This window comes from Felis catus, chromosome A2 (assembly GCF_018350175.1).
Source record: "Felis catus isolate Fca126 chromosome A2, F.catus_Fca126_mat1.0, whole genome shotgun sequence".
Lineage (NCBI taxonomy): Eukaryota > Metazoa > Chordata > Mammalia > Carnivora > Felidae > Felis > Felis catus.
Window position 1 is genome coordinate 16286519 of NC_058369.1, and position 23971 is coordinate 16310489.

Consider the following 23971-nt stretch of genomic DNA (forward strand, 5'->3'; position numbering starts at 1 on the left):
GAGTGATGGTAACCAGCAGAGCCTCTGGGAGCAGAAGGCCACTTGAAGGTGGGTTGGAATTTGGGGAACATTTTGATGGCTCCGTGACACAGACAGATAACACAATTAAAAAGTGTCGTGATGAAATCCTATGGGGGGCTTAAAACTGTTGGGAAATTCTAGGTGACAGTGAAAGCAAGTCAGGACATTCTAACTTTTGCCAGGACCCGCTGTCTTGGGGGACACTCAGGCTGCCCGTTCAGTGCCCCAATCTCTGCGAAGACAGCAAATCACACCCGCTACGCTTTTGGCGCCCAAAGGGCAAGGGCTCTGAACCTGAGGCCCACCGGGTCTGAGCCGACCCCACGCCTACCTCCGCCCGGAGGCAGGGCTCTGGCTCCCTGGGGCGTTGATGGAGGTCACTGAGGCGGCTTGGGAGCTCAGGGCGCAGTCACCTCACACGATTCATCCCAGCAAGTACTCTGCCTTGCCCCCCCCCCCCCCCCCCCCCCCCCCCCGTCACCATCCACCTCTGCCAGGGAGGGAGGAGGAGGAACCGGTCAGCTTCTGTAGACCCTTAGGGGGATCTGAAGGGTTGGGAGAGGCTCACGGGTTCTGGAACAAAGTCCATAAATGCAGATCTGGTCATTGTGAGTTTCCTGGGAAGAGGCCAAATTCTCTTAGGAAGGCCCGAGGGAAACTCTCGTCAGAGGCCCCAGGGAAGGCCATGGGGACCCGGGGAGTTGCTGAGGTGGTGACAGGATTAAGCAGGGCTTAGGGGTCACAGAGTCCCACCCCAAAGTTGGCAGAAGGGGAGAGCGCAGCCCCGAGGGGGAAAACATGGCCAGCACAAAGCACAAGTAAGCCCCTCAGGAAAGGCTCCCCTTGAGAGGACAGACAGGCCCCCCGGGGCTGCGGAGGCTCCGGAGGGTTCTGGCCACAGTCAAGAAGAAAGATGATGATTTCTGTGGTGCAAAACTCAAGAGCATCTTCATTGAACAACTCTGAACACAGCAGCTCTTGGACCCTCCCCCAAGGGCGCTCTGCCCTGATGTCACGTGTCCCCTGGGTCTCCACTTCTCCTGAGGGCAGACGGAGGGAGGAAGAAGTGGCCTCCGGGCGGGCCTGCCCTGGAAACACCGCTCACAGGAGCCACATGGAGCCCAAGGACACCAGCAGGATGTGGCCAGTGACCGGGCTCAGGGAGGCAGCGCTGGCCCTGCTGATGAACCTCATGTCACTGATCTGCTTCTGGATCCAGTAGGTGAAGTGGGGGGTGCTGGTATAGATGCTTGGGAAGCGTCGCCGGTTGCAGCGAAAGCTCCAGCTCACCACCCCCACCTGGATCCAGGAGTTGTTCACCTGACACACGAGGGGGCTGCCAGAGTTAGCCTGTGGAGGGGAGGGGGGAGACGTGAAGGAGGCGGCAGGAGGGGAGAGCCTCGCTGCAGGCCCTGCCGAAATTCACACCTTCCTGGGCCATAGGCTTAGCATGAGCTGCGTTAGGCAAGTGCTGTCCCTGGTCACATGGCTATGAGCCTGCTCTGTGGCACAGAAGCTCGGCACCGGGGCCCCGGCTCAGGACCACACTGGCCTCTCTCTCCCTTCTCCTGCGACCTCTCTGACCAGAACCCCCGGGTCCTCTACCTCTGTCCTTCCTTAACTCGTGGGAGGCCTCCAAGGTGTTGCCCTTGACCACCTTCTTTCCTATACTCCTGCTTGCAGAGTGAGCGGTTTGAAATGCAAACCAGCCCCCTCCTTGTTGTGCAAAGCATTCTAAAGTTGATATGGAAGGACACTGGGCCATGAATTCCATGACAGGTCTGAGAAAAAAGAGCAAATTGGAGAGTCCAGCTGGTGGTAGATTTGACCTAGCAGAGAGTTAGATATATTTCAAAGCTGTGATTACAGAAACTGGCACTGGCATAAAAATAGGAAAATTGACCAATCATGCAATGGAGAGCCAACCTGATGTCTGCATGTGAGGAGATGTGGCACATGTTCCAGAAAGTTCTGGGAAAGGTGGTCTTGGGGCCTGCCTGCCATAACAAAACCTCAGAGGAATTAAAACCCTCAATGTGAAAAGTTAAAAAGGTAAAGCTCATTAAAAACATGTAGGATCATGACTTTGACTTAAGATGAAGCATATGGTTTTTTAAATTTTTTTTTAACATTTATTCATTTTTGAGAGTGAAAGAGACAGAGCATGAGTGGGGGAGGGGCAGAGAGAGAGGGAGACAAGGAATCCAAAGCAGGCTCTAGGCTCTGAGCTGTCGGCACAGAGCCCGACGCGGGGCTCGAACTCACGGACCGTGAGATCATGACCTGAGCCAAAGTCGGACGCTTAACCGACTGAGCCACCCGGCACCCCGAAGCATATGTTTTAAAACGAAACTCGGGGCACCTGGGTGGCTCAGTCGGTTAAGCATCTGACTTTGGCTCAAGTCATGATCTCACGGTCCGTGAGTTCGAGCCCCGTGTCGGGCTCTGTGCCGACAGCTCAGAGCCTGGAGCCTGCTTCGGATTCCGTGTCTCCCTCTCTCTCTGTCCCTCCCCCACTCATTCTCTCTCTCTCTCTCTCTCTCTCTCTCTCTCTCTCTCTCAAAAATAAACATTTTTTAAAAAATTACATAAGACTCAAAACCCACAAACTTGAAGAAGGGAGATGTGTTGGGCTTAAGTACATCAAATTTATGACTGTTCAGTGAAGGACACCATATCTCATTGAAGATAGATGATGAATTAAGATAGGGCATTTATTCGGTCTAAAACCAACTAGAGGTCAATATTTAGTATATGTAAGGACACCCTGAACAGTAACAAGCAGAGAAAGAGACTTGGGAGACTTCCGGGGAAGGTGATGGGAGTAGGAGGATCCTGGGCTCACCTCGTCCCACGGATACACCTAGAGAACACCCACATCAGAGTAAAGAAACCAGAAAATGACCCAAAGCCTGGCAGAACAGACTCACCACAGCTAAATGCAGAGAAAAGGTCACCTTGAAGAGGGTAGGAAGGGTGGACAGCCAATCAGGAGCCAAACTGACCTGCAATACTGTCTATGGGAGGAAGGGATGCCACAGGTGCAGGGCAGGGAGAGGAGCAGACCCCACACCAGGCACCCCAGGCATAGGGGATCCCCACTGGGAAAATGAATCATCCTCATGCATTTGGCTTTGAAAACTAGAGGGGCCTAACTTTGTTGGTTCTTACAAGCAGTAGAGCTTACCAGAACTTTAAAAATCAGTGGCTCAGCTCTGGGAGAGCCAGAGGGTAATAGGAAACTGAGTCTTTGCTCTTAAAGAGATGGCATAACAAACAGCCAGGGAGATACAGCACAGAAGGAGCAGCTTAAAAAACACCTAGGGTATATGAAAAGGAGACGTACTTACTAATCTCACAGTGTGTGCTGGAGGGGCAGGGATCTTTGGGAGACTTCTCCAGGAACAAAAGGGCTGGCAGGTGCCGCCTGCCTCTCCTACCCCCCAGCCTAGATATACGGACACCTGCAGGAACCAGCTCATTGAGAACACTCTCCACCTAGTTTGCAAACTAGGTGCAAACCCCTGCATTCACCCCTGCATTCTCCTATGGACACGCCCCCTCTATCCCAGCTGGCCTCAGCAGTTTTCCCAGGCAGCCACAGCTCATCCTCCCGCAGCGACGAGCACAGGCCTTGCCGGCATTGGGCGCCCCACACCACATTCTCCTATAGACACACTCCCTCCAACACGCCCTTGGCAGGAGACAATCCAAAGCAGTGCCACAGCCTAGCAGGGTGCCAGTACCACTCCAAGGTGACTCCTGCCCCAGGGAGAGGGGAAGATAACCACACATACCAGTCCATCAGCGGTCCCAGCAGTGGACTGAGGGCAGACATCTGATCTGACAGCAGGCCCCACCCACTGACGAAAGTTTTCAGGGGATGACACAGGGAAAATACCCAGCGATTCAGTGCTACCACAGTTCTTGCAAACGCCTGGACTGACTCAACTCAAGCTGAAGGCAGCCCCAGGCTGACCCACTAACAACACAGAGACCAAACCCTACCCACAACAGGCAAAGAGGGCCATTGCAGGTGACTGGACTGAAGGCAAACATGGCTCAGCCACAACAGTCGGGTGCACACAACACACATAGGGGACACCCCTGAAGTGCCAGGTTCTGGTGAACAGGGGATATTGCAGTGCAGGGCACAACAGGACCTCTTCTTCATAAGTTTGCTACTTTCAAGAACAGGAGACACAGCTGACTTTCCTAACACAAAGAAACAGACACAGAGAGTTAGACAAAATGAGGAAACAGAGGAATATGTCCCAAGTGAAAGAACAGGAGGACAAAATCACAGCAAGGGAGCTACACAAAATAGAGATAATATGTCTGATAGAGAATTCAAAGTAATGGTCATAAAGATACTCATTGGACTTGACAAAAGATTGGAGGACCCCAGTGACTCCCTCAACAAAGAGACAGAAAACAAAAAAGAATCCATCAGAGATTAAAAAAAAAAAAAACTCAAATAAATGAAATTTAAAATACATTAGAGGGAATTAATAGTAGACTAGAGGAAGCAGAAGAATGGATCAGTGACCTGGAGTACAGAATTATGGAAAGCAATCAAGCTGAACAGGAGAGAGAAAAATACAAGTGGCCAACAGACACATGAAAAGATGCTCAACATCACTCATCATCAGGGAAATACAAATCAAAACCACATTGAGATACCACCTCACACCAGTCAGAGTGGCTAAAGTTAACAACTCAGGAAACAACAGATGGTGATGAGGATGTGGAGAAAATGGAACCCTCTTGCATTGTTGGTGGGCATGCAAACTGGTGCAGTCACTCTGGAAAACAGTGTGGAGGTTCCTCAAAAAATTAAAAATAGAATTACCCTACAACTCAACGATAGCACCACTGGGAATCTATCCAAAGGATACAGGAATGCTGATTCACAGGGGAACATGCACCCCAATGTTTATAGCAGCGCTATCAACAATAGCCAAATTATGGAAAGAGCCCAAATGTCCATCAACTAATGAATGATGTGGTATCGGGGCCCCTGGGTGGCTCAGTCGGTTGAGCAACCAACTTCGGCTCAGGTCATGATCATGTGGATCATGAGTTCAAGCCCCATGTCAGGCTCTGTGCTGACAGCTCGAAGCCTGGAGCCTGCTTCGGATTCTGTGTCTCCCTCTCTCTCTGCCCGTTCCCTGCTCGTGCACTGTCTCTATACCTCTCAAAAATAAGTAAACATTAAAAAAAAAAAGAAGATGTGGTATATACATACAATGGACTACCACTAGGTAATGAAAAAGAATTAAATCTTGCCATTTGCAACATCATGAATGGAACTGGAGGGTGTTATGCTGAGTGAAATAAGTCAGTCAGAGAAAGACAAATATCATATGATTTCACTCACATGTGGAAGTTGAGAAACTTAACAGAAGACCATGGGGGAAGGGAAAGAAAAAAACAGTTACCAACAGAGAGGGAGGCAAACCATCAGAGACTCTTAAATACAGAGAACAAACTGAAGGTTGATGGGGGTGGACCACCAAGCCAGCCCTATACGAAACGTTAAAGGGGATGCTTTAAGTGGAAAGGAAAGACCATAAGCGGGAGTAAGAAAAGTAGGAACCACAAAAGCAGTAAAAAACTATATCTATAAAAATCAGTCAAGGGACTCACAAAATAAAAGGATGTAAAGTATGACACCATCTACCTAAAATGTGGGGTGCTAGCGGGGAGAAGAAGAAAGAATGGGTTCAAACTTAGGTAACCATCAACTTCATATAGACTGCTATATGCAGAAGATGTTACATACAACTCTAATGGCAAACACACATCAAAAGCTGGTCATAGATATGCAAAAAACAAAAAGAAAGGAAGCCAAGCATATCTAAAAGCCAGCAAACTGTGAGAGAAGAGAGTACGAGAAGAAAAAAATCAGAGAACTACAAAAATCATAAAACAAGTTAACGAAATGGCAACACATACACAGCTACCACTAATTACTTAGAATGTAAATGGACTAAATGCTCTGTCACATTCAGTGACGGAACAGACAAAAAAAACAAGAGCCATCTGTATACTGCCTACAAGGGACTCATTTCAGATTGAAAGATGCATGCAGATTGAAAGTGAGGGGATGGGGAAGCAGTGATCATGCATATAGAATTGGGGAAAAATGGGGCACCTGGGTGGCTCAGTCAGTTGAGCGTCTGACTCTTGGTTTCGGCTCAGGTCATGATTTCATGGTTTGTGAGATTGAGCCCCACGTCAGGCTCCACGGCGCTGGTGTGGAGCCTGCTTGGGATTCTCTCACTCCCTTTCTCCTGCCCGGCTTGTGCACATGCCCTCTCATGCTCTCTCTCTCTCTCTCTCTCTCTCTCTCTCTCTCAAAATAAATAAACTTAAAAAAAAGAGTTGAAAAAAAAAAAGCTGAGGTAGAAAAAGAGTTGAGGGAGACACAAGAGTGTCCACTCCAGTTGCCAGCTCCCTGACAGTTTGGCAAGGCAGGGAACCCCTCATCCCCCAGGAGCACTGGAGGAGGGAGATGTGGTCGAACTTGGCAAGGTTTAAATCAAATTGATTTTTAAATCGAGACTTGTAATCAGACAGGGCGTATAGTAACTAAAAGTGACTGAAAACTGTATACTCTGCCCCAAATGATGTTTGGGGGAGGGAAGAAGCTTTGACATAGGACATGTGGCGGGGAGTGACTTGAAAAAATAAAACCATTTCATGTGGATTCTCTAACAAATTGAGACTCCTCAGCAAACAAATACGGGAGGGGATATGTAGCACAATATCATTTATGCAAGTTTAAATACACATTCAGCAACACTATGCATTTTTCAGAGATACAGACATCTTTAAAGAGATGTAAGAAAGAGATTTGAGTAGGTGCCTTTGCAGGGCAAGAATATGAAAGATGAAGGGGAAAATCAAGACGCTGATAATCAAGCTAATGATAACGTGAGGGCCGTTCCCCAAGAGAGATTTACTGGACTCTGGGAGCTCAGAGAAAAAGAGAACTCAAAATAGTGGACAGAGAGAGAAATCTCAAAAATGGACATTCTCTTACCACAAGGAAATAAAACCAGAGCTCATAACAAAATGGGAACTACCCCATCAAAGGAAAAGTTAATTTTCAAAAATGTTCAAGTAAAAACAGAATTAAAATCCACGATTGTTGTGTAGGGCAAAAAGAATACCACATGTGGCAAAGTCCGGGGGTTAGGGGCCTGAACTGCACACGGAAGAGTCTCAGTCTAAATATTTTTACCGAACAAGAGAGAACGAAACTAAGTTATCCATTATTATCATCAATTATGTATCCCTGCACATTCAGCTCAAGACACTTGAAAAGGAATTAATAAAGACAAAAAGGAGAACATCCATGCATTAGAGAGCAGAAAATCATAGCCTTGAGAAGTTAAATCAAGAGGTCATTCTGCAAAAACAACAAAATAGGGGGAGGGTGGGTGGCTCAGTCGGTTGAGCGTCTGACTTCGGCTCAGGTCATGATCTTGCGGTCCGTGAGTTCGAGCCCCGCATCGGCTGTGCTGACAGCTCAGAGCCTGGAGCCTGCTTCAGATTCCGTGTCTCCCTCTCTCTCTGCCCCTCCCCTGCTCACGCTCTGACTCTCTCTCAAAAAATAAACACTAAAAAAAAATTTTTTTAACAACAAAATTGATTAGCACCTTGTAAATCTTTCCAAGAAAAACAGAAAGAGAAGGAGATGCAAATACTTTGTGGCATGAGTAGAAAAGAGGCTAGAACTGCATCCAGGGAAAATGCACTCCCTCAGAATCTGAAGAATGTAACTTCCTCTTTACGTATTTAAATTCTGGATGAAATGAGTAATTTCTAAGAAAATGCAAATCATGTAAGTCCAATAACCATGGGCAAAACAACTTGAAATACTGTCCACAAACTACCCCTCAAAGGAAAACAGGCCCACGTGGTTTCCTGGGTAACTTCTCCCCGGCATTCAAGGAGCAGGTAATTTATGTTTTTCAAATGTTCCAGAACATGGACTAATATTTTTCAAGGGAAGCGTAGTCTTGATTCTATGCCTTGATACAGGGGGTGCCTCTCTCCACACGCCTTTAAAAGGAGCCCAGCCTCACTGGAGGAAGAAGACAAAACACAAAGGCCGTGTGGGTCGTGCTGTGTGGATGGTGCCCCACGGGACACTCCCTTCCCAGGCCAGTACCCTTCCTGGGCCCTGCACCCACACTGTCCTGTGCCTGGCCCAGAGCCCAGCACGGGGTGTCTGTTGGATGAAGGAACAAATGAAACACGTTCTAAAACAAGACATTATAAATCTGAATCCGACCTATGAAGGGAAAATAAAGTACACCATGAGCGGGGAGGGCGATCCTGCACGCAGGGGACACAGACCTGAGGGAATCTGTTCATGGAGCTGACTCAGCACATCCCATCAGAGCATGGAGTCATCCTGACAGCTACAGAAAACACATGTTAGGAAGCAGGGCATTCATTCCTGGAGTAAAAATGCCATAGCGGAACAGGAAGGAGTGGCTCTCTCCCTGAAAGACGATATGCCAGATGAGCACCACGCTTCATGATCAAGTGTGAGAAGCGCGTCCAGGAAGGTCGGCAACAAGAAAAAACACAGCTCCGTTCCAGGTTGTTCAGAGGAGAAGTGCCCAAGGCAATGAAAAAAGTAAATATCGTGGAAATAAAAGAGGCAACATGATTGCTAATGGCAGCTCATAGGAGTGTAGGCCTGGAAAGCCCCAGAGAGTCAACTAAAAACTCTTAGGTAGAACAGAAGAGTACAGCTCACCCTTTTCAACAAGAGGATGAGTCTGGGGATGGAAGTGAAGAAAGTGAAAATGAAAGGAAGGTCTCATCCTGCTGAGGAGGAAGCTGAAGATGCCAATGAACTCTGGGTGTTCATATATTAATATTAAATGTTAAATATGAGCACGGAAAATGCAAGGTGACCGGTAGCAGACTGAAATTGAGACATGACAAATTGCAAACCAACAGCAGAAAGGTGGAGTGGAAAACAAAATCAACCCAAAAGGCAAGGTGGGGGAACAAAGCGCAACATTCTTTTTGGTAAGTGGATTAAAGGATATTCTCCCAGATGTACCAACAAAAACAGCATCCAGGTTTATGCTGTTGAACAAGAAACAAACTTAAAACAAAATGGCATATGGGATGCTGGGTGGCTCAGTCGCTTGAGCATCCAACTCTATTTTATTTTTATTTTTTTTAATGTTGATTTATTTTTGGAGAGAGAGAGAGAGAGAGATGGAGCATGAACGGGGGAGGGGCAGAGAGAGAGGGAGACACAGAATCTGTGTCAGCACAGAGCCCGAGAGCCCAATGCGGGGCTTGAACTCACAAACCGTGAGATGGTGACCTGAGCCGAAGTTGGATGCTTAATTGACTGAGGCACCCAGGCGCCCCAAGAGTGTGCGACTCTTGATCTCAGGGTTGTGAGTTGGAGCCCCACAGTGAGTATAGAGACCACTTAAAAATAAAACCTTAAAAAAAAAGAAAGAAAAAAGAAATGCCCCCTTTATTATATCCTACATTCCCATCTTGTTTTGGTCTGTTTCTGCCTCTTGCAGTCTCATTCCTTTGCCAACACCACTCTTAAATTATTGTAGCTTTTGAATTCTTGTTTTTCTTTTGTATGTGGTAAGGCAAGTCCTCCTTCATTATCCTCCTTTTAAAGAATTTGCCTGGCTGTTCTCCCACGTTCATTCCAACTGAACAATTTTAGAATAATGTCAAAAAGAAAATCATGTGGCAATGTTGGTGGAAATTAATAGATTAACTTAGGGAAAATAGACTATTTTGTTCTATTTCTTTCTGTCTAGAGCGAGGGGTTTACAGCTTTCTCCATATAGTTACTGCCTGATGCTGCTTAAGTATATGCTTATGTGTTTTGTATGTCTGCTGTGAGCAATATGTTTTCTTTCATTATATTTTCTGCTTAAATATATATACATTTATATATACATATTTATATATATACATTATATATATTTCTATATATTTATGTATACACATACTATATATATATGTATATATATACACAAGGTAAATATATTATAAGGTAATATATATATACACAATATATATGTATATGTATATACAAATACATGTATATACATACAAGGTAAATATATATATTTAAATATATATATATTTACAATATGTATATATACAAGGTAAATATATATATATTTAAATATATATATTTACAATACATATATATACAAGGTAAATATATATATTTACAAATGTGTGTGTATATACATATATATATATATATATACATATATAGTGTGTGTGTGTGTGTATGTGTGTGTGTCTATTTACCTTGTAACAAGCATCCTTTCTGGATCTAGTTGATTCTCTTTAATTTTGTAGGTCCAGAGACCATCATCTATAAACAGTAATCAATTTACCTCCTTTTCAACATGTGTACTTCTTATTTTTCTTGTCTACTACAGTGTAAGAACTATATTTCAGAACAATTAGTCTGTCTTCCAGGAAACACTGTGCCTTTTTTTAAAAAAGGAACTTTGTTTTGTATTTTAGAGAGAGCAAGTGCGAGCCAGGGAGAAGGGCAGAGGGAGAAAGAGAATTCCAGGCAGGCTCCACACTCAGGGCTCAATGCAGGGCCTGATACAGGGCTCAATCCCACGACCCTGAGCTGAAATCAAGAGTTGGATGCTCGGGGCACCTGGGTGGCTCAGTCGGTTGAGCATCTGACTTCAGCTCAGGTCATGATCTCATGGTTTGTGAGTTCGAGACCCACATCGGGCTCTTAGGCTCTGTGCTGACACAGATTCTGTGTCTCCCTCTCTCTCTGCCCCTCCCTGCTCACGCTCTGTCCCCCGTTCACGCTCTGTCTCCCTTTCTCTCTCAAAAATAAATACGCGTTAAAAATTAAAAAAAAAAAAAAAATAGTCGCACACTCTTCTGAGCCTGCCAGGCTCCCCTAAAGGGGGCATTTCTATTCATTGTCCCAAAACACATTAAAAGCATTCAATGAAAGATAATTTACATAACTGGCTATGTTTGGAGAAAAATAAAATGGATGCCTTCTCTCGACCTTCCAGATGAAACAAAATTAAAATATTTAAAGAAAAGAATTGAGAACATGTATGAGTGAATAATTTATCTTAGGGTGGGAAAGGTACTTCTAGGCCTAGCACAAAAATCACTATCATCAAGGGAAATAATGATAAAATTTTAAATGACTCTATGGAAAAAAAAAATCCACACTGAAAAAAGGCAAATGATGGACAAATAGGGCAAAATATTGTGAACCATGTTATAAATGGTTAAAATTTCCAGTTCCCAAAGTTTTTAATAACTTTTTTATTTTGAAATAATTTGAGACTCACAGAGAAGTTGCAAGTGTAATATTTTTACCCAGATTTACTAATTGTTCATGTTGTACCATATTTGTTTTATAATCTTTCCCCATACGTGTATGTGTACATGTATGTATGTATGTGTGTGTGTGTGTGTATAGATACACATATATATATATACACCATTTTAAATTAAGCTGAAAAGACATGATGCTCCTTCCTGATAATTACTACAGCATATAATATCCAGAATGTTGACAAATCAATAAAAACAAAAGTAGTTTAATAGAAAATCATGAGCCAATGGCAGGGAAAAGTGTAAATGGTACACTGAACACAGCAAGCATCTTTATCTAGACTCCCTCTGTCATTTCACAATTGATTTAGAAGGTGAGTTCTTTCTCTGACCCTGGGTAAACACTTGGGCAGAACCAGAAGGTTTTGCTCCCTGTGATTAATGTAATCATAGGCGCTATGAGGACACTGTCACATAAACATATCTCCGTTCAGAAATCAGAATATGCGTTCCCACACAATAATTACAACGCCAGACTTGATTTAAAGTAAGAACTTTTCCCCGCTGCTGTCTAAGGCTTTTGGACTCCTGGGAAGGAGGAAGCCAGATCCGCTCCCCTCTCCCCCCTCCCTTCCTGTGCCTTCCCTTCAGCAACTGCTCCAACCCCATCTTGCTAACCTGTTTCCTGAACCTGCCAAAGTTAAAGCTGGAGGGTGGGGAAGCAAGAAAACCAGCTTATCCCCCAGGTGCTTCCTGCTCTCTGGGTCTTGAGCAGATTGACAGCTGACTCTGCCCCTGAGTGGGCACATATCACAGTCTCTGAATGATCTTGTTGAAACCCCTCGCGGGAGATCTGACACCCCACCCCCATCCCTTAAAGGGGGAAGGGTGAGCACACAGGAGCAGCTCTTTCCAGAGAAATCCTCCTTATAAAATCACCTCCCACTCTACTCTCTTGACCCTTTGGTATGTACACATAGTGGAATGTCACACAACTATCTTTGAACCCTGATACATACTGTATTTTGATGACTTCACTGAAACTTCCTATTTAATATCCTGTTGCACCGGCAATTTACAAAATTGCTCGATTTCATGAAATTAAAGCAAAAATAAAAGTTTTAGTCTCCCAGAGGAACAAAAGTTAAAATAACAATAATGCCTAATGCTGATGATGATGTAGAGAAAAGGGCACTCATATACTGTTGGTATTAGTGTAAATGGGTCAAAATATTTGAGGAGGCTAATTTGTCTGTATCTCTTAAAATGTTAAATGTGCATACAACTGCTCTTGTAATTACACTTCTAAAAATTTATTTTAGAGAAATACTTGAACAAATGTGCAAAGATCTATGAACAAAGATTTTTACTCTAGCATGGCAGAAAAATATTGAAATGAGTTCAGATATCTATCAGTAGAATGGTTAAATAGATCATGACACAGCAATATGAAAGAATTACTATTCAGTATTCAACGAGAATGAAAGGCATTTATATAGATAGTCCAAGACAGTCCAAGATCTATTTCAAGTGAAAGTAAAAAAGTTGAATAAAATTATAATACAATCTTTCATTAAAAATAAAAACTAGAGGGGCGCCTGGGTGGCTCAGTTGGCTAAGCGTCCAGCTTCGTTCGGGTCATGATCTCACGGTTTGTGGGTTTGAGTCCCGTGTTGGCCTCTGTGCTTACAGCTCAGAGCCTGGAGCCTACTTCAGATTCTGTGTGTGTGTGTGTGTGTGTGTGTGTCTTTGCCCCTCCCCCGCTTGCTCTCTGTCTCTGTCTCTCTCAAAAATAAATATTAAAAAAGTTAGAAATAAATAAAAACTAGAAAACAACCCTAAAACTTATTTAGGGTTTCATATATGTATAGAAAAGAAATGTTAAGGATAGAAGCTAAATAACTTAGGGTGGAAATTTCTGGAGAGTTTGATTATAGGAGTGTCTCACTTTCTAATTTTTGCATTTATGTACTACTTTTTAAAGGCAATGCATCCATTTCCTTTCAAATCACACTCTATGTATATATTCTTAAGTAAGGTAGTGATAATTGAATTCACAACAGTACAGAATTTAAGAGATGAAACCAACGTTTAGTTAAAAGATAAGTTTTGGGCACCTGGGTGGCTCAGTTAAGCGTCTAACTCGATTTCGGCTCAGGTCATGATCATAAGATCAAGTCCCGTGCCAGGCTCTGCACAGGCAGTGTGGAGCCTACTTGAGATTCTCTCTCTCCCTCTCTGTCCCTTTCTCTCTCTCTCTCTCTCTCTCTCTCTCTCTCAAAATAAATAAAATTTTTTTTAAAAAGATGATTTTATGGTTTTAAATACTTCAAATGCAAAACTAGAAAGGGTAAATCCTTTTGTCCAAGAAGACAGAAAAAGAAAACCAAATCAAGCCCAAAGGAAGCAGAAGAAAAATTAATAGAAATAAGTAATAATGAAATAAATGTTTAAAACTTAACTGCATACCAGGCTGACAGGCAAGTTACAACATATTCCATTTAACTGGTATTGCCATAGAGCCTATTTTATGACCACACAGAAATTGGGTTGGAAATCATTAACAAAACAAATAAGTACACATGTATTTGAAAATCAAAAAAACACACTTCTAAATAAGTCATGGGTCAAAATGAAATAAGAATGGGAATTATAGAAAATATTTAGAGCCGGATAACAGTAAAAATGCTACATATTAAAATATGTGGCATTAGGCTAAAGCATTTACTAAGAGGGGAATTTGTAGCCTTAAATACTTGTATTAGAAAAGAAAAAAGTAAGGGGCGCCTGGGTGGCTCTGTCAGTTAAGTGTGAGGCTCTTGATTTTGGCTCAGGTCATGGTCTCAAGGTCTGTGAGTTCGAGCCCGGCATAGGGCTCCATGCTGACAGTGCAGAGTCAGCTTGGGATTCTCTCTCTCCTTCTCTCTCTGCCCCTCCCCCACTCACACGTGCTCTCTTTCTCTCAAAATAAGCTTTAAAAGAAAATTAAAAAGTCCAAAACTACATTGGATGTCTTCTTTATCTATTCATCTATGGATGGACACTTGGGCTGCTTCCGTATCTCGGCTATTGTAAATAATGCTGCAATAAACATAGGGAGGCATATGTCTTTTCAAATTAGTGTTTTCACTATCTTCAGATAAATGCCCAGCAGGAGAATTAATGAATCATAGAGTAGCTCTATTTTTAACTTCTTGAGGAAACTCCATACTTATTTTCACAGTGGCTGCACCAGTTTGCATTCCCACCAATGGTGCAAGAGGGTTCCGCTTTCTCCACATCCTTGCCAACACCTGTTGTTTCTTATGTTGTTGATTTTAGCCATTCTGACACGTGTGAGGCAGTATCTCATCGTGGTTTTGAGTTGTATTTCCCTGATGATGAGTGATGTTGAGCATCTTTTCATGTGTCTGTTAGCCATCTGTATGTCTTCTTTGGAAAAAAAAATGTCTATTCAGGTCTTCTGCTCATTTTTTAAATCAGACTGAGTTTTTTGGAGGGTTTTTTTGGGGGTGGGTTTTTGGTTTTGGTTTTTGGTGTTGAGTTGTATGAGTTCTTTACATATTTTGGATACCAACCCTTTCTCAAAAATATCATTTGCAAATACCTTCTCACATTCAGTAGGTTGCCTTATCGTTTTGTTGATGTTTTCCTTTGCTGTGAGAAGTTTTTTTAGTTTGATGTAGTCCCAAGTGCCTTAATTTTGTTTTGCTTTTGTTGGCTTTGCCTGAGGGGGCAGATTCAACAACAAATTGCTAAGACTGATGTGCAAGAGTTTACTGCCTATGTTTTCTTTTAGGAGTTTTATGGCTTGGGGTCTTACCTTTAGATCTTTAATCCATTTGGGGCTCATTTTTGTGTATGTTGTAAGAAAGTGGTCAAGTTTCATTCTTTTGCATGTAGCTGTTTGGTTTTCCCAACATTATTTATTGAAGGGACAGTCTTCCCCATGGTATATTCTTGCCTCCTTTGATTAACTATTGATTTGTATCTATTTTTGTTTCAGTACCATATTCTTTTGATTACTCTAGCTTTGTAGTATAGCCTGAAATCTGGGATTGTGATACCTCCAGTTCTTCCTTCTTTCTCAAGACTGCTTTGTCCGTTCTGGATCTTTTGTGGTTTTATACAAATTTTAGTATTTTTTATTCTAATTCTGCAAAAATTACTATTGGTATTTTGATAGGGATTGCATCAGATCTGTAGATTGCTTTGGATAGTATGGACATTTTAATGATTAATTCTCCCAGTCCATGAGCATGGTATATCTTTCCATTTATTTGTGTTATTTTCAGTTTCTTTCATCAGTGTCTTATAGTTTTCAGAGTACAAGTCTTTTACCTTTGGTTAAATCTATTCCTAGGTATTTTATTCTTTTTGATGCAATGATAAATGGAGCTGTTCTCTTAATTTCCTTCTGCTACTTCATTTTTAGTGTATAAAAATGCAACATATTTCTTTATATTTTGTATCCTGTAACTTTACTGAATTTCTTTATTAGCTCTAATAGTTTTTTGATGGAGTCTTTAGGAGTTTCTATATGTAGTATCATATCATCTGCATATAGTGACAGTTTTACTTTTTCCTTACTAATTTGGATGCCTTTTATTTCTTTTGTTTGCCTGATTGCTGTGGCTAATCTTCAGTACTCTGCTGCATAAAAGCAGCAAGATAAAGTAAAAACCAGGTGAAATTTTTAAAAATAAAAAATAAATAAATTGGCAAGTGAACATCCTTGTCATTCCTGACCTTAGAGGAAAAGCTTTCTGCTTCTCACCACTGAGTATGATGTGCTGTGGGTTTGTCATACATGGTCTCTATTATGTTAAGGCATCTTCCCTCTATACACACTTCGCTAAGAGTTTTTACCATGAATGGATGTTGAATTTTGTCAAATGTTTTTTCTACATCTGTTGAGATGATCATATGATTTTTATCCTTCATTCATTAATGTGGTAAATCATGTTGATTGATTTGCAGATACTGAACCATGTTTGCATCCCTGGAACAAATCCACTTGATCAGGTGAATGATCCTTTTCCTGTATTATTGAATTCAGTTTGCTAATATTTTGTTGAGGATTTTTGCTTCTATTTTCATCAGGGCTATTGGTCTGTAATTTTCTTTTTTTATAGTGTCTTGGTCTGGTTTTAGTATCAGGGTAGTGCTGGCCTTGTAGAATAAATTTGGAACCGTTCTTTCCTCCTCAATTTTTTGGAATACTTTAAGAAAGATAGGTATTAACTCTTCTTTAAATGTTTGATAGAATTCATCTGTGAAGCCATCTGGTTCTGGACTTTTGTTTGTTGGGAGTTTTTTGATTACTGATTCACTTTCACTACTAGTAATCAGCCTGTTCCAATTTTTTTTTTTCTTCCTGACTCATGCTTGGAAGATTGTATGCTTCTAGGAATTTATCCATTTTCTTTGTATTTCTGTGGTGTTGGTTGAACTTCTCTTTCATTTCTGATTTTGAGTCTTCTCTCATTTCCTTGATAAGTCTAGCTAAAGTTTATCAATTTTACATTTTCAAAGAGCCAGCTCTTAGTTTCACTGATCTTTTCTATTGTTTCTTCAGTCTCTGTTTTATTTGTATCACTCCAATATTCATTATTTCCTTCTACTTTGTTCTTATTCCTTCCTTTGTTCTTATTCTCGTTCCTTCAGGTGTAAAATTAGATCGTCTCAGATTTTGTTTCTTGATGTAGGCCTGCATTACTATAAACTTGCCTCTTAGAACTGCTTTTTAAAGCATTCCCAATTTTGTTTATTTTTTTTGGAAAAACTGCTCATTACTTTCAGTGTTATGTTATTGTTTATTCTGGTCTCTATTTATTTCTGATTTTTTTATCTCCTTCTTCTACTAAATTTCAGCTGTTTCTTCTTTTTCTGGTTCCTTGTGGTGTAATGTTGTTTATTTGAACTTTTCCTCTTTATACGAGCATTTATAGCATAAATTTTACTCTAATATCTGCTTTTGCTGCATCCCATAGGTTTTGGAATATTGTATTTTCCTTTCTTTTGAGACATATTTTAATTTGCCATTTTATTTCTTATTTGGCCCATTGCTTGTGCAGTAGTGTGTTAATATTTACAGATTAAATATTTAATATACACATTGTAGACTTTCCAGCTTCGTTTTACCGTTGTTGATCTTTAGTTTTATACCACTGTGGTTGGAAACTATCCTTGGTATGATTTCAGTCTTCTTAAATTTGTAATATTTATTATGTCTCTTTTTGTGGGATTTAACCAGAGGATTCTTCTATGTGTACTTGAGGAAAATGTGTATTCTATTTTTGTTGGGTGGAATGTTTTATATTTATCTTTTAGAACCATATATTCTGAAATATGCTTCAAGTAGAAAAAATGTTCTTGTTGGAAAAAAGCGGTAACTTTAACTGAGGGTATTCATTTAAAATAAAACATGTCAGAGGGGAGGTGGGTGGGGGGTGGGTGGAACAGATAAAGGGGATTAAGAGTACACTTATCATAATGAGCACTGAGTCACGATGTATGAAATGGTTGAATCACTATATTGTACACCTGAAACTAATATAACACTGTATGTTAACTATACTGGAATTAAAATTAAACACTTAATAAGTTTTTTAAAAAACTGCTTTTGCTGCATCTCAAAGATTTTGAACCATTGTATTTCCATTTTCATTTGTCTCGAGGTATTTTTTAATTTCCTCTTTGATTTCTTCACTGACCTGTTATTTATTTGGTAGCGTGTTGTTTAGCCTCCACGTTTCTGTTTTCTCCAGTTCTGGGTTGTTTTTTTTTTTTTTTTTTTCTTGTCACTGATCTCTAGTTTCATACTGTTGTGGTCAGAAAAGATGCTTGATAGGGTTTCAGTCTTCTTGAATTCACTGAAACTTGCTTTGTGGCCTAACATGTGATCAAGCTCTCCTGGAGAATGTTGTATGTGCACATGAAAAGGAAGTGTATGCTGCCGTCTTTTGTTTTTTGATGGAATGTTCCATATATATGTTTTTTTTCTGTATATTAAGTCCATCTGGTCTTGACTTCAATAAAATCTAAACTGCTGCTCAGCAAAGGACAGTGTAAACATAATGAAAAGATAAATTAAAAAACCGGGACAAGGTATCGGCCATATACACAAGGAACACAGAACCAAGATCCAAAATATAAAATATAATAAAAAGAGAAAGGCAAACAATAGAAAATGTGCAGAACAGCTGAGCAAGTGATTCATAGAAGAAGAATCACGAATGGAGAACGCACACAGGAAGCGACGCATAGCTGCACTGGTCACTGGGGACACACGCTGCAACCACAATGGGATACTATTGCTCTGTTTCTCATCTAACAGGATGGAAAACGTTTTATAGTCTGACAATACCAAAAATGTTGCCAACAGTATGGAACAGAATTCTCAAACACTGATGTAAGAATATGGATTAACACGATCCCTTTGGAAAACAATTGGCAAAAACAATTTTAATTTTTTTAATGTTTTATTTATTTTTTTGAGAGAGACAGGGACAGAATGCAAGTAGGTTAGGGACAGAGAGAGAGGGAGACACAGAATCCAAAGCAGGCTCCAGGCTCCGAGCTGTCAGCACAGAGCTTGATGCGGGGCTCGAACCCACAAGCCGTGAGATCATGACCTGAGCCAAAGTCAGACACTCAGCCGACTGAGCCACTCAGGCGCCCCTTAATATTTTTTTTCTATCGAGAGAGAGAGAGCAGGGAATGGGCAGAGAGAGAGAGAGAGAGAGAGAGAATCCCAAGCAGGCTCCATGCTGTCAGCACAGAGCCTGATGTGGGGATCGAACTCATGAACCATGAGATCATGATCTGAGCTGAACCAAGAGTCAGATGCTCCACCAACTGAGCCCTCCACCGCCCCAGCAAAAACTATTAAAGATGAAGGCATGCACAGCCTATGACCCCCCAGTTCCCTGCAGGACACATCCTGTCGAGAAATTCTGGAACACGTAAATAGGGAGATGTGTGTAAGAATATTCAGAGCAGCAGTTTGTGATATGAAAAAAACCCTGAAAACCACCTCAATGCTATAAACAATAGAGTGTATAAATTGTGACATGGTCACAAGAGAATATCCTAGCTCGAGATGTCAATTAATGAATGAGAGCTGCACTTTTCAATAGGGATAAATCTCAAAAACAATGTTGAACCGAAGATGCAAGAGACAGACACACGCTTACGGAACGATGCCATTTATGAAAACCAGTTCTGCCAGCACCGGGCCCCCATCTGGGCATGTGACTGATGTTCAGAAATGTCCAAGAGACCTGAAGAGCATTGCCATTATTACCATTATTGTGGACAGGCACAAGGAGTTTTTTCACCCTATTTTACAGACTTGGAAACTGAAGGCCGAGGAAAGGAGACCTTCCTCAGGTCACCCAGTGCCGTGTGAGAAGGAAGACGCGATCCCTGAAAGTCCCCTGCCTCCCCTGGGCCACACACCCCGCACCTGACAAGAGTCCATGCCCAATTCTGAGGAGGCACACAGCGTGTCCTTCCCAATGAACTTCTTCTCTTTCTTCAAGAAGAGAAACTGGTACTGCTGACGGCAGATACCGTTGCTGACGATCCTGACAGCCACCTCCTGAAGACTGTAGGGGCTACTTGAGGTTTCTGAAGAGACAGAGAGAGAGACAGAGAGAGACAGAGAGATCCTGCCTCATCATCCCTTCAACTATTTGACACATCTCCATCTTGAAGTTGTCCACATTCACCAGGGTTGTGAGACAGGGCTACTGTCCCGGGATGGTGATTTATAAAGGCCCCATCCCACAGCCTGACTTTTGAAACACCCAAACTCCTCAGAAAGACCAAGCAAAAGCTGCCCAGGGGGCTCAGAGCAGCATCTAAGCCCTGAATGAGGACCAGGAGAGACTACTGCAATAGTTCAGGTTTCAACAAGGGTGAAACCCTGCTCCACGGCTACCTGCCAAGGTGTCAAGACCCAGGAGCCCAAAATGTGCCATCCCCTGGAGGGCAGGATCCCACAAACACTCCTCGATTCTAGGACTCTAGGGTGGCACCAACCAGGGATTATTGGTGCCTTGAGGTAACAAGTATGTATGATGGCTGTCCAGTGCCTCAACACTTCCTGAGATCATGGCCCATGTGCCATGTAGACAGGGAATCCCATTAATGGCCCAGGATTAATTTCCCTGCCATGCTGCAAGGTGAGGGGTTGGCACTGGATTTAACTCTGGGAACTGAGGCCCACGTAGCCCATGTGTGTCCTTGACACTAGAGCACTATGGATCTCTTCCTATCAGCAAAGGTCAGGATAGTGTGTAGCAAGCGTAAGTGCTCGGGAATGTTCACTGAGGGACTGAACGAGTGAAGAAGGGAATGAACAAACGAGCCCACGTCAGAGCTGTGTTCCGAAGAGTCTGCAGTCTTGGGACCTCTGCCTGCCTTTACTCACCTTGTTCATTTTTATGTCCCCACCCGATCACCCAGCACATGGTCCCGAGCGAGAGCTTGAATTTGGTGTTGGGTAGGCAGACAGGCTGGATGAGGGGGGACCAGGAGATGGGGTCCCTGAGCTTCAGGAGGGCAATGTCCTGGGATAGGAGGTCGTGGAAATCCTCGTGGATCACGATGCGAGTGAGCAGGAGCCAAGTGCCGTTTTCTGAGACCTGCTGGACTCCCACCCTCACGGAGTACTTTTTGGGGTCCTTGGATCTACAGGGCCATAGGTAGGAGGCAGATTGCCAGCAGTGAGGCCATACGTGGTTGCAGACACACAGACTGAGCACAGGGTAACCCAGTCAGGCCCCTACTCCCAGATCCCCAGATCTACTGGGCACCAGCCCCCACGCCAGAAAGCAAAGCCCCTGGGAACGGCTGGCCACCCCGACTGACCTCTCTAGGCAGTGCGCGGCCGTGAGGACCCACTGATGGTGGATGAGGGAGCCGCTGCAGATGTACGCGCCCAGAAACAGGATGCTCACCTGCCATGGCCACTTGCCTACCTCTACCAGCTTCCCCTTCACCATCTTGCAGGCGATGTTGGTGTGACCACAGGCCTGGAACCAGGGCTCTAAGGAAAAAGGTAGAAAGGGGGCCATGCCAGGCCTGTGCAGACTCTCAAGACCACTGCACACGGCAGCAGACTATCGAGGAAGAGAGAGCCACATTCTGGCCACCACACACGTGGGGAAGGGCTTCGCATACAGCCCTGCAAATGACAAAGGCCTAGAGGCAGCAGATGCCCCACATGTTAAAGCAGTCCCCCACACAATGGGAACTGGACGGCCACCACCCCCAGGGTTTCTCTCTGCCCGCTCGTTTACACAAGCAGATGGCTAGGGGAGTGAAGGAGGAGACTCATCCGAGGAGTGAGTTGCCAGTCAAGGGATAAGTGATGGGGCACAAGTGAGCAGGACAGCTTATGGCTGTGGTCAGAAAGCAATGGACAGTGATGTCGCCTGGTACAACTCCAGCGCCTGCATTCGCAGGTCACCTCCCCGAGGTGTGCTCTCTGTGACCATATGAGAAAGTGAGTAGAGATGCTTGTCAACCCCCTCCTTGCCCCGCCCCACCCCCAACAGCAGGAGTGGGAGAAGAGGGAGCTGTGCTGAACTGGTTTAAGACTGAGATCTTGAACTGGACCATCTCGGACTGGTATTTAATAACTGAACATCGAGGACAGGAGAGGGAGAGATTCTGCAGCAAAGGCTGGAGACCAAGATTAAAGACAAATAAAAAGGGTTTTTTGGATCTAGCCTGCTGTCAAGGTTGGACTGGCCAACAAGCTGCTAACATGCAGTCACAGATCCTCATGGAGGCAAAGCTAGACATGTGTTTACGACGTCAGAAGCTGGCATGATTCCAGAAAGTCTGTTTCCCTCAGCAGCTCAGTGTGCAATGCCAAGCAGGGCATCAGGGACTCAGCAGCAGTAACCAAGGCCTGTCCTTGCCTAGAGAGGGTCCCTGATGGCGGTGGAGGGGTCCACTGATAAACAGACAAGATTAATAGCCTATGATGACCCCGACACATTAGTGGAAACATCTGGTGTGCCCTGCCTCACAGAAACACCCCCCACACACACACCATTGATGTTTTGGCTCATTCTGCTATGTCCCAGGGCTCCTGGTACCATCAGGTGTAGATGGTCAGCTCCCTTGCCACAGACTTCCGCGGCTAAATACCTTTACCCTCAACCAGGGTCTTCCCCACGGGCCCCCACATCTCCACTGAGTTTTGTCCTGCCTTGCTTTCTCAAGGCTCCACTCTTGCCCATGTCCCTATCCAATGGCTTGCTGTCCTATTTTCCATTTCCCCCCAAGGGGGAGCCGCATTTCCAGCTCTTCTCACATGCTGTGGTAGGTCCGTGGCTATCTTGTGATTTGGATTACAGCCTGCCCCAATGGGGGCTGTTCCACTTTGGGGGGGAAGAGGAGTTCCAGCGGCTTGCCCTCTCCTTTCTCACAAAGCTGAGGGCCCCATGGAGCCAGGGTCTTGCAGAATGAGCCTCACCACCTAAAAAGTGACAGTCCTAGGGGGCGGGGTTGGGCTTCACCGCCACACTCCGCACCCTCAGTGTGTTCCCCAGGCTCGGGGAACAACAGTCCTCAGAGCTCACATCCAAGACACAGACTCCCACCTCCTTACACAGGATTTGCAGGATTCAGCCTGGAGATGCCAGCACCAAGGACAGCGGTTCAGTCAGAGGGGAGCCATGATGGATTGTTTGGGGGTGTGAGGTGTCGCGGATCAACCTCGCCATAGACACAGCATCACCATCACACACACAGGGAACACTCAGTGGCTAGAGTCTACTGAAAACCAGTATTGAACCCTGGCTCCACAAGCCACCTAAGTCCCCTGGGCCTTGGTTTCCCGTTGTGAAATGGAGACACTGGTAAAGGCCACCTCACAGGGTGTTGAGACCTTACAGAGGGTGAACAGTCACTCATAGCTCACACATTGTCATCCTAAGTCCTGGTTCTCCTAGATTGCACCTCCCAAACAAGCTCATCTGATCCCCGTCTGTTAGCTTGTTCCCCGATTTCTAACAAGACTCTTCCTTCATGTTCACGGTCACCCTTGCCAACTGGAAGTGCTTCGACACTATCTGGGCCCCTAAGTTGGTACACTGTGCAGTCTGGTGAGGATGTGCCCAGCAGGATATGGGCAAATTCAGGAAGGAGGACAGAACCCAGGCAAAGACACCCCCTCCCCTGCCCCTCTCCCATGTCCCAAAAGCCCTACCTTCTGAAAAGAGGGAATTTCCAAGTTTGGCAGAAGAAAATGGAGATGTGAGGCTCTGAAGATCTCCTGGCCCACATGCCATGGCTAGCAGGTGCCTGACCTACACTGGCCCTCATAATAGGACGTGGGGGCAGGGTGGGGCAGAGCATCTCTACTGTGTGAGAATTCTAGAACTCACAGTTTGTTTATTCATGGTAGCAGGGACTGGGTCTCTGCCCCAGGGTTTAGGGCTCACCCAGCTAGGGCAGCGGCAGGATCCTGGGAAGGAGACAGTGCGGTCATGGCAAGGTCCCGCTGGGGCCACAATAGAGGCTGCTGCTAGGCACCTCCCTGGAATGATGCCTCTGGTACCCTGAGCCCATGACA

General features: G+C 44.0%; 1 protein-coding gene across 1 annotated transcript; it reads right to left on the minus strand.

The window, feature by feature from the left end:
- Positions 1–938: 938 nt before the first annotated feature.
- On the minus strand, positions 939–23820 carry LOC101084521 (putative serine protease 46). The gene is made up of 5 exons (XM_006928682.5): positions 23606–23820; positions 21253–21430; positions 20813–21072; positions 19844–20007; positions 939–1371 (listed from the first exon to the last, which is right to left on the minus strand). The coding sequence occupies exons 1-5, from the start codon at positions 23685–23687 to the stop codon at positions 1123–1125; spliced, it is 933 nt and encodes a 310-aa protein (XP_006928744.4). The 5' UTR covers positions 23688–23820; the 3' UTR covers positions 939–1122.
- Positions 23821–23971: the final 151 nt, after the last annotated feature.